At 43.0% G+C, this 11,029-nt stretch overlaps 1 protein-coding gene across 2 annotated transcripts in view; it reads left to right on the top strand.

The window, feature by feature from the left end:
• The window catches only part of STMN4 (stathmin 4), a 34,859-nt gene extending 25,777 nt beyond the window's left edge, over nucleotides 1-9,082 (top strand). The window contains exons 5-6 of one of the 2 annotated variants that reach the window (XM_020983732.2): nucleotides 545-736; nucleotides 7,367-9,082. In XM_020983732.2, the coding sequence (XP_020839391.1) occupies nucleotides 545-736; nucleotides 7,367-7,426 (252 nt within the window). In that variant the 3' untranslated portion in view covers nucleotides 7,427-9,082. Of the gene's footprint in view, nucleotides 1-544; nucleotides 737-1,843; nucleotides 1,899-7,366 lie in introns of those variants that run through there. The other variant, XM_020983734.2, reaches the window with a different exon arrangement.
• The last annotated feature ends 1,947 nt before the right edge of the window (nucleotides 9,083-11,029 follow it).

Below are 11,029 nucleotides of genomic sequence, written 5' to 3'. Positions count from 1 at the left end.
TGATCAAGCTCAGTTGCTTTTGTCCTTGTCATTGTTGTTCTGGACCTATGACTTCATCAGTGTTGAAACTCCCTCCACTGGTTCAGAATAGCCACTCACCTGTAATTATAGTCTTAGAGTTGCTTGGGGCACTGATGGGATAAGTGACTTGATCAGGCTCACCTGGTAATGTCAAAGGCAGGACCTAAACCTAGATCTTCCTGACTGCAAAGCTGGGGTCTAGCCACTCTGCCATACTTCCTTTCAATAGGGCCTTGTAGGAAACAACAAGGACTTGGGGGAAATTTAACATGTTAGAGAACTTTGAAATGGTAAGTGAAAATGGAAAAATCAAAAAGCACCCAAGAACTCACGGAATGGGCAAATTAAGGAGAATGAGGTAGAAGAGGAGGTGTGATGTGAAGTTCATGGTTGGTGGGAGGATCTAAGAAGTAAGCCTGGTTGTTCTGAATTTCAGCCAAAAGGGATGGTTCAATGTCAGGAACAGGTATGGCATCAGCCTACTGATTTTCATGGGCCACCTCCCCTTATTGTGCCTCCCTAGTACCAAGAAGCTGAGCTCCTGAAACATTTAGCTGAGAAGCGAGAGCATGAGCGGGAGGTGATCCAGAAAGCTATTGAGGAAAATAACAACTTCATCAAGATGGCAAAGGAGAAACTGACGCAGAAAATGGAATCCAACAAGGAGAACCGGGAAGCCCATCTTGCTGCCATGTTGGAACGTCTGCAAGAGAAGGTAGGTGGGTCCCAAGGCAAATTGTAGTGCCTTTGACATCAGCCTGTTTCCATGTATGGTGAGTAGCCATCCTACTGAGTGAGGAAGGAACCTATTTTAGTCATTGGGATTTTCTAAGCAAGTGGAATTCTCTGAGCATTCCATTGAAAGTATATTCCTATTTTAAATATATGTATATATATATATATATATATATTCACACACACTGTTGTGTCTAATGGTAGCCATCTCTAGGGTAGGGGGTGGGGGAGGGAAGAAAAAAGGGGCAAAAAGAAATTGACACGATAACTTTATTATATAATTAAAGGAATAGCAAGTTGTACATAATAGATTTGCAGTTTCATGTGCTATCATTTTTAAAAATTCTACTATGTTAGGGAAATACTTGTTTTATTTCATAAATTAAAAATAACATAAAATTTAAAAAGAAAGCATATTCCTAAATAGATTAGAACATATTGGGCATGTACAAGAAATATCCACTTCCCCTTTCCAACTTAAATCTTCATGGTTCCTAGGGGGGGACGGAGAAGTCATATTCTCAAGGTATAGTTATGCAATAGATACTTATCAGGTCTTCAATCCTATCTCTAGCCATAAATAACCAGATGGAATCAGTGGAAAGATACTGAACTGACTTGAGCTCTTGGCTTAAGTCCAAGGAATGATGATCTTAGGTGTCTATTGGTCAGGAAAAATATTTCTCTCAGAACTGGATGAAGTAGGTCGAGGTAAGCACAGGTCGTTACAATTTGTTGCCTTCAGTCAATAAAAGAGAGTTCCAAAAGCTGAGAAACCCAAGAGGTAGGAAGGTCTCACATGTCAGTGGGGTCCAATAGATATAGTACTCCATTAAGTAGGCTTTGATACCTGTCTTGCCTAACACAATGGCCTTTATCTCCTGGAGCCTCAGTTTCCTCATGTGAAAAATGGCAGGGTTGAAATAGATGATCCCTAAGGTCCCTTCCAGCTTGAAGACCCTATATAGCAGCCTTTTCTGCCTAAGAACATAATGGTCTCATTTTCTTGGTCTCAAGGTTAGGGTAGCTGACCTTGAGCCTCCTACAACTCCCAGGAGACAGCTCCAGCTGTGTGTTTTATTTCTAGGAGCCGCCCGCTGCGCGGTGACTCCCGGGACCTGATCGGTGGCCTCGTCCCATGGTGAGCAGCGTGGCCCCCATCCTCCCTACCTGACCCCAAAGTTACATTGCTACCCTTGGCTACAATAGCCAGAGTTTTTCCTCTCTGAAGGAAGCAAAATGCCAATGTTACTTAGGCCCCTGAGAAATCTGACGTTGTGGGATGTTAGTGTAGGCTCCAAACTTCATTTTATCAAGGTAGCGAGGGTTCCAACCAAGGGTTATGTGGAAGAGCTGGGTATTGTTCCAGGCTCTCAGCAGTATGACCTGGAACATGCCACCTAGAAGAAAGAAATCAATGGGGAAGAAGGGAATAGGCCTTCTCAAAGGAAGTAGCAAAGGAATCGCTGGTGCTAGAATGTCTTCTGCCCGAGGAAAACAAGCCCAAAGCTGTCCTGTCAATCTGCTGCACCACGGATTGTGAAGGGAAGTTCTGGAAATGGAGATGTGAATGACTGGAAGCAGCATAGGACAACTGAGAAAAGGCCAGATTTGAACTCAAAGGACCTGGCTTCAAATCCTTACTCTGCAATTTTCTCTCTATATGAACTTGGGCAAGTCATTTAACCACTCTGGGGCTCAGTTTCTGCATCCATTTGGAAAGATGACTCCAGGTTGGAGTAGATGACTTCTGAGGTCCTTCCTAGATCTCACTCTATGTCCCTAGAATCCTATTATTCCAAGAATGCTCTGGGACTCTAGATGGTGAAAGGAGTTATTTAGGTATGGCAGTAGATTCAAGACCAAATAGCTAGAGATCTGTATAAAATGGCATGACAGCTCTGGGGTGGGAGATTAATTTAGGAGATCTGATGCTATCTTGAGTTCACAACAGACGAAAATAGGGGGAGGAAGAGAGGAAGCAGCTCAGCCCTGTTGATTCTATACCTCCCATTCCCCAATATAAGGATGGTGAATGAATGAATGCATAGATATTGAATGAACATCATCTTCACTAACCTACACTGAGCCCTGTAGGTCGCACCAGTGGGTCCTTACATTGTTTCAGAGCTTCAGGATTTCAAAAATCTCTCTGGAAAGAGATTTAGGTTTAGAATTATGTTAGGCCTTGAGAAAGTTCAGCTAATTCAGAATGTCTGTGCTAAGTCCAAAGTGACACTTACTTGGTCTACAGGAAAAAAAAAGTGATTTTCAAGTTAATATTTTGATTGGTTTTGCTGAAATGCTTTTTTTTCCTTTTCCTTTATTAGAAGTATAACACAACACTTATGGGGTCTGTGCCAAAATCTCACAGGGCAAACGTTGTGAACATTGTCAAGGCATCTTGGGAGATGTGGCTTTCCTTCCCAAAACTCCTGCAAGAGAAGAAAGGGGGTGGGGTTGAAATCTGCACAGACTATTCCTATCTAAGCCTTCCGGGTCAGTTTGGAAGTGGGACTCTGTCCTCTAGTCCCTCTTAGATCCTCCCTCCCTTCATCCTTTGCCCTTGCCTCCTAGGTCTGGGTGGGAAAAGGGTTAAGCCATAGGTACCCTCAGCATCTTACTCTCCAGATGGGCCACACTCACAATTACAAGAAGATATTTCTAGAGGTAAAGTGATCACATGAATTTAGGCTTTAAGGCTTGGCTTGTTGGAAGAATAATTTTAAAATAAACATAATAAATGGCTCACAAAACACCCCACCAAGCCAGAATGTGGGATTCTAGCTTATATATTCTGCTAAATGTAAAATTTCCACAGAGCTATACCCCACCCTCCACACACATAGAGAACTCTGAAGGCAAGACAATGGAGAATGAACTCCTTTTAGCTCAATGAATCAAGCTTAACAAAAAATATCTCTCAAAAGTAAGAGATCAGCAGAAAGGCAATAGAATATGCTAAGGTTCAATCTCTGTCTAGAAGGGTAGGGAGTAGGAGAAAGAAAATACTCCTCAGGTGTTTTCCTTCCACTCAAACTTTTGTGTGCCCCTCTGGTTACAATTGGCCCCTCTAGTCATGGTAGATGATGACACTGCATTTCCCAGGGGGATCCCAGTCAGTCACAACCATGTTGTTGCCTTTCTTTAAATCTCCAATGCCTAAGACAGTGACTAGAACTTAGGAAGCATTTAATAAAGGCTTGTTGGAAAGACTGACTGCATTTGAACAGCCTCTGCCAGTCACCACTGCCACCTTAGCTCTTGCCCAAACCCCTCAAGTTTTGCATGATTCTGAGATCTCATACTGTCACTTCCCAGATCTTGCACAATATTTTTTCCATTTCCTCATGGCCTAAGAAGGGTGGAGGGAGCTGGGGGGTGGTGTGTGAAGGAAAGAGGGGAAACTATCTCACAAGATTCTTTGTCATTATTCACAACATTTACCAGATGAGATTTCAGCACCACCCACAACGACAGGTTGTTACATAGGGATGGCTTGTTGGGTGGGAAAGTGGAAAGGATGTATTTTAAAATGAAGGTGCTGTAAAAACAAAAACCATTTATTAAAATAAGATTCTTTTTTTTAAAGTGATTTTAGGCCATATATAAGTTCTCATATGCTCTAGTAGGAATGACTAGAACCATTCCCTCACTGAAAGAATCCTCGTATCTCTATGGTAATTTGAGGTCTGAAGGAAATGCCATGGAGTAGCTGTCTGACAGGCTTGCCCCAATTCAATTCCTTTTTTTCCTTTAATATGCTTTGTTGATCCATCTTATTTTACAAATCACAATCACTTAACAATTGTGCTCCCATAGTACTCTTAAGCAAAGTGTCTAATATAGTGACTAACTGGCAGAATACCCACCCCCAAACATAATTCGCAGTCTTTCTAGGACAGAGGAAGGAAATTGATTCCAACATCAGTCCTCACCCCAGTTCTACTTTGCCCCTGCAAGTCCAAGCAGGGGCATCCCCAAACTAGCTAGGGTTAGGGATAGACACTGGCTTAAGTCAGGAGTGTACTATACACCTACAGTACTTATGCCAAAGAGGTCACTCAAGTCAATATTTATTAATTCCCTAAACCATGGTCCTACTTTGGTACCCCTATTTTTGAAAGATGAGACAGATCAACCTGAACTCCCACTCACAAGGCAGAGGTTGGCATGCAGTTAACAATCTTAGAAGAAAAAGGGGTCAGAATGTTGGCTCACTACTTTTAAATGGTTGCTAACCCTTGGCCTACATGCTTGGGTTGGGAACATCTAGGAGGCACTCAACTATCACAAATACTGATATGTCATTAATAATTCAGTGAGGGACTTAGTAGCATCCTTCTGTTAGTAGAATTAGTCCTATTGCCCACCACTCACTCAAAGCTCATCACACTAGCTGCTTGTTGATGGCAGTTTTTCCTCTAGTCCACAGCTCTTAATTATGAATTATAGGTATTATGCATTAACACAAATAAGTTTATATTGAAAAACATAAACCTATGAACACATCCCCTACATACATACAGATATACTTCTTCCATATTTGAAAAGCTCTCTGATATCATCAGTGTGTCATTCTTATACTGACAGAGTACAACACCTCTATATTTTATCACACAATTTCATGAGTTCCAGGAGCCAAAAAAAATTCACACACACACACACACACACACACACACACACACACACATATGCATACATACATACATGCATACCCAACAGCCAATCTTATAGTGATGAACCTTTCCAAACTCTTATGAAATCAAGGCAGCTGGATAGCTCAGTAAATAGAACACCAGCCCTAGAGTCAGGAGGACCTGAGTTCAAATCTGGTCTCAGACCAGATACTTGTCACTTACTAGCTGTATGACCCTGGGCAAGTTACTTAACCCCAATAGCCTTGCAAAAAAAACAAAAACAAACAAACTTATGGAATCCTGGTCTTCAGACACTAGAGGCTCACCTGTCATTGAGTGCATAGATTCTCCATCCTGGTAGGACTTGTCAGAAATTATCTCTATTGGTATAGCCTTAGAGAACCCAAAGCCATCTCCACGCTATGATGAGATATTGGAGGAAGATTCTAGTGTAGAATACATATCCTGAATATATAGACATGGTGTCAGTCAGTCAATAAACATTTATTAAATGTCTACTATGTGCCAGTCACTGTGCTAAGCACTGGAGCTACAAAGAAAGGTAAAAACAGTCCCTGCTCTCAAGGGAGAAAATAAACATGAGAACAACTATGAACAAACAAGTTACAGACAGCATGAATTTGAAATAATCAACAGAGGGAAGGCACACAAAATATGCCCTTATTCCCCATACATTCCCACAAATTCACCCTCATTATACCCAAAGGCTCTCCAAACAGTATAGTTTACACATTCATATACCTAACTACTTACATACACATTAGATGTGTACATACATAGAGGTACACAAGTTTCAAAGAATAAATGAATAAGAGGGTGAGAGATGGTGGAGCAGTCATGGTAAGTAGAAGAGTGATCAAAAGCAGACAGGAGGCAATGTAATGTAATGAAAAGAGTATTTACTCTAGAATCAGAAGTGCTAGGTTCAAATCCTGCCTATTTGACCATAGACATATCTTAATGCCTCTGGAGGTTACTAGAGGTTACCTTACTTTCCTCATCTGTAAAATGAACGTATCAGACTAGATGGCCTTCTAAGGTCAAGTTCAAAGTCCATGATCCTATGACCTAGGTTCAAATTCCACACCTGATGATGACTAGCTTAATGCCAAGCCACCAAACCTCCCTGGGCCCTGGTTTTGTCATCTAAAAAGTGAGAAGTTTGGACTAGATGGACTCAAAGGCCCCTTCCAGCTCTATACTGATGATCCTACAAGGTAGATGCTAGATGAGGAGAGTAGATAAGAAGGTGGGTAATAGAGAAAATTTAATTATGGGAGAGCAAATGGACAATGATTTTACACTCAGATAATGATGATGATGATGATGATATCAGAATTTATGTGGTGCTTTAAAGTTTGCAAAATTGTGCACGTATATATAAAATCCTGGGGAAGGGGAAGCTAGGTGGCACAATGGATAGAGTACCAGGCCTGGAGTCAGGAAGACTCATTTTCCTGAGTTCACATTTGGCCTCAGACACTAGTTGTGTGACCCTGGGCAAGTCACTTAACCCTGTTTGCCTCAGTTTCTTCATCTGTAAAATGAACTGGAGAAGGAAATGGCAAACCATTCCAGTATCTTTATCAAGAAAACCCCAAATGTGGTTGTGAATAATTGGACAGGACTGAAACAACTGAATAAAAACAATAACAGAATGTAAAATCTTATTTGATCTTTATAACAAGCCCGTGAGGTGTGTGCCGTTATTATCTCCATTTTTACAGATGAGGAGACTGCTAGGTACATAAACCAAGATATCTAGAAGACAGGGCAGAGGTAGCATGCCTGCTGCATGGGCTCACAAGGCCCCTGCTTGGATAGCGATTCAAATAAATGGGTTCAGCCAGTCTTACTGTAGAACCTGCCCCTGGTCTCTGATTCTCTTACTCTTCAGCCTTTAAAGAAGGAGCCACTTAATCCACTCTGTTCCCATTTTTCCTTTCCAGGACAAACATGCTGAAGAGGTTCGGAAAAACAAGGAGCTGAAGGAAGAGGCCTCCAGGTAAAGACCCTGAGGCAAGAAGGAATTTGGACCAGCAGCTCCAGCAGCAGCGGTGGCGGCTTTCCCAGAACTGGGGTTTTTGGGGGGGAGGGGGAGGGTAGTGGCCTAGGGAAGTTTCCTCTGCTTTCTTTGTTTGTACATGTAAAGAGTTGACCAGTGAAGCCATCCTATTTGTTTCAGGGGAACAATGATGGGGTGGGAGAGGGGAGAGTAAGAGACTTGGAAAAAAGAAGGTCAGAGAGGGCCCCATGGGGCCCTCATAGCTATTACACCCAGAGAAGCTCAGAGTTGCATCCTCCACACTTTATTTTTTTCCATTCCTTTGCTGGGCATCAAGCATTGGACCAACAAGTCTTCAGGGTGGGTGGGTATGGGCAAAAAGGATGTTGGAAACTGGGGGAATAGAAGTTAGTGGTGAAGTGGAAAGTACCTGGGTGGAGAGGAGTATGGAAGTATAACCTAAGATCCTCAAACCTTTAAGCTGGCCGGAGGGAGGCATGCTCGGCAGGTGTATTGTTTCCATCCTATAACAGGTGGGATGACCCATTCTTTGTGTGGGTGCCATGCCCCACGTGCGTGTGTGTTTTTACATTCATCTTTTGATCTTCATTACAAATGGAATATTTACTCCATGTCTCTGGTTCTTTTTTCCTGTCCCCAAAAGGCCCAACTGGTAAAATGTTGATGTTTGATGGTCCAGAATGGTTTGCAATGCTCCGTATCTTTGTCCTCAGCGGTGCTTTGGCCATGCAAGGAGGTGGAGGGTGGGGAGAGCAGGATAGAATCTTGCCAGTGTCATCATCCCATCTTTAGTAGCCATAAGAGTTTATATTATTATTGCATTATACTATGCATCTATGAAGTGCTTTCACACCCATTGCCTCGCTGTCTCCTTACAACAACTCCATGAAGTCAGTGAGCCAAATGTTTTCCCCTTTTACAGATGAGGAAAATGAGGTTCAGAGAGGTTGTGACATGCCCAAGGTCACACAGCTTAGAGGGAGCAGAGCTGGAAGTTGAATCCAGATCTTTGGACATTAAGTTCGGTCCTCCCCTTACCATATCTGCTGCCACTCCTTAGAACTGCAAGATGAGCACACTTCTGGAGCCCTCCTTGGCAGTGTCTCACTTGTCATCTATGGTTGCTAAGATGTCATGCTAGATAGATCGGGAGAGAGATGTCATCTTGCCTTTAGTAGATGAGCTGGTGTTTTAACATGGTTCCCAAGGCTCTCTGGAATCTGGGGCTAAGACTAAGAAGACTCTTAGTAAGAAGAAATCCCGTGTCAGTTTGGGGTTAGGCTAACAGGGACAGCATAGGGAAGAAGGAAGGGAGCATTAACAGGAGACTGGAAGAGAATTCAGCTCGTTGGGCCCAGAGTGGAAAACCTGAAGCCAAAGGAGTGTTTTTAGTCTTTTTTCCTGATTTAGAAGAGTCAGGGGTTTTCTCTTTTAGGTCAGTAGTCCTCTGGCTGAGAAAGAAGCCGTGGGAACTCTAGAAGGGAAGTCTATCTTTGAGAACAGTAGGAGTCCCAGGCAGGAACTGGGGAAAAGGGCAGAATGAGTATGGTATCAGGGGTTCCCTCTCACTTGGGCAGATACTGTGTATTTTTGTATACAGCTTTGCAAATAAACCACCTTGGTACTATGTTCTTTCTCATCTCCCGTGCCCTGACTCAGCTTCCTTTCTGTAAGGGGGTGGGAACTGGACACATTTATTAATCTCAACTCTGTGCCTCAGAGGAAAGGCACAAGTGTGAACAAAGACTTCCATGCTATAGCACCTGATAATTAGAAAACCTTGTATAAGTTTTGTGTAAGATCTTGAAACAGACTGGGTTTAGTCTTGGGGACCTCCCTCCACTGAAAATCTTGAGATCCTGTGCCCCTACTCATGGTTTCCCCTGTGAACACAAGAATCTAATTTATGTTTTTCTAAGGGCTCTCAGCTCCTCTGCAAGCATTCAGGCTAATCAAGTTACTAAAGTGATTTAAGACAATAAGGTCCCTAAAAGAACTCATATCTGGGACTGTAACAAAGCAATTGGGAAAATCCTTCCTAGTGAGCTCCATTTCCCTTTTCGGAGGTTGGTCTCATAGTATGGTCTCAGACTCAACACCAATTAGTGGAATTGCTGATCTGAGTACATCCTGACACTGAGCCAGCCTCCTATCTGGTGCTTCTCCCTAAGTATCTGATAGGTCAGTGAGGCTCCCTTACTCAGGTCCACACCTCTCCACATGGTACCAGTCATCAGGTGAGCTCCCTTGCTCCCATCCACACCTAGCCTCACTCCTGAACTCTCTGCATAGCTCTAGCTCTCCGTCTAGCAACTGATCCTCTCCTGTGTAACATCTCCAGTCACTCACCTCCCACATGGTCTACCAACCCAGAAGTTCCTTCTAGTCCTTCCTGTGCATTTACCCTCAGGCTTCCCATCTGTCTTATGTGTGGGTGGCGGGGGGGGGGGGGGGGGGGGGGGGGGATGGCAGGATGAGAAGGGCTGGCCCAGCTCCTATCAGCACATGGCTGCTACATCTGCTATGTAGAAGTGAGGACTGCCATGACATCAGTTCATGTTGAGACTACAGAAAAAATGGCAGTCACAGAGTCTTATAACCTTGGAGTTGGAAATCATCTTACTTAGTCCAATCCACACATGAGCAAGAATCCCCTTTATAATGTATCCACCAATTAGTCATTCAATTTGCTGGTCAGTCATTCAGCCTTTGCTCGAATAACTTCAATGACAAGGAGCTCACCATTTCCCAAGGCATCCCATCCTACTTTTAGAGAGGGCCAATAACAGTTATGGAAGTTTTCCCTCACAATACACATTGCAACTTCACCTGCTACTTCTAATCTTGCTCTTTGGGGCCAAGCAGAACTGCTCATCTCCTTTTCATATGACAGCCCTTCAAATACCTGAAGATAGTTACTGTGCCTTCCCCTATAATAAATATCCCCAGTTCCCTCAATTAAAAATAATAATAATAGCCAGCATTTAGATAGTGCTTTAAGGTTTGCAAAGCACTATACATATGTCATCTCATTTGATCCTCATAACAACCCTGTAAGGTAGGTACTATTACTATCCCCATTTTACCAACAAGGAAACTGAGACTGAGAGGTTAATTGAACTGCCCAGGGTAACACAACTAATAAGAGTGTGAGGCAGAATTTGCACTCAAGTCTTCCTGAATCCAAGTGCAATGCTCTTGCCCATTATGCCACTTAGCTGTCCAAGTGTCAATTGACCCTTATATGGTACTTCACCATCCTAGTTTCCCTTCTCTGGATGCTCTCCAGCCTACAAATGTCCTTTCCAAATAGCAGTGCCTAGAACTGAACACAATACTCCAGATGTGAGATGACTGAGTAGAGTATACTAGGGCTATCATCTCCTTATTCCTGAAAGTTGTGGCTCTCTTCATGCTGACCGGATCCCGTAAACCTTCTTAGCATCTGTCTCACACTGTTGACTCACATCGAGCTTGTGGTCTACTAAAACCACCAGATTGTTTTTTATACAAACTGTTGTCTAGCCCCAGCCTGCTACTGTATAGATAGGGAAACCTCTAAGAAGAGGAAGCACAAATGCCTGTC

Source organism: Phascolarctos cinereus, unplaced genomic scaffold (genome assembly GCF_003287225.1).
Source record: "Phascolarctos cinereus isolate Bilbo 61053 unplaced genomic scaffold, phaCin_HiC Scaffold_2;HRSCAF=192, whole genome shotgun sequence".
Lineage (NCBI taxonomy): Eukaryota > Metazoa > Chordata > Mammalia > Diprotodontia > Phascolarctidae > Phascolarctos > Phascolarctos cinereus.
This window is presented reverse-complemented; position numbering and strand designations above follow the sequence as displayed.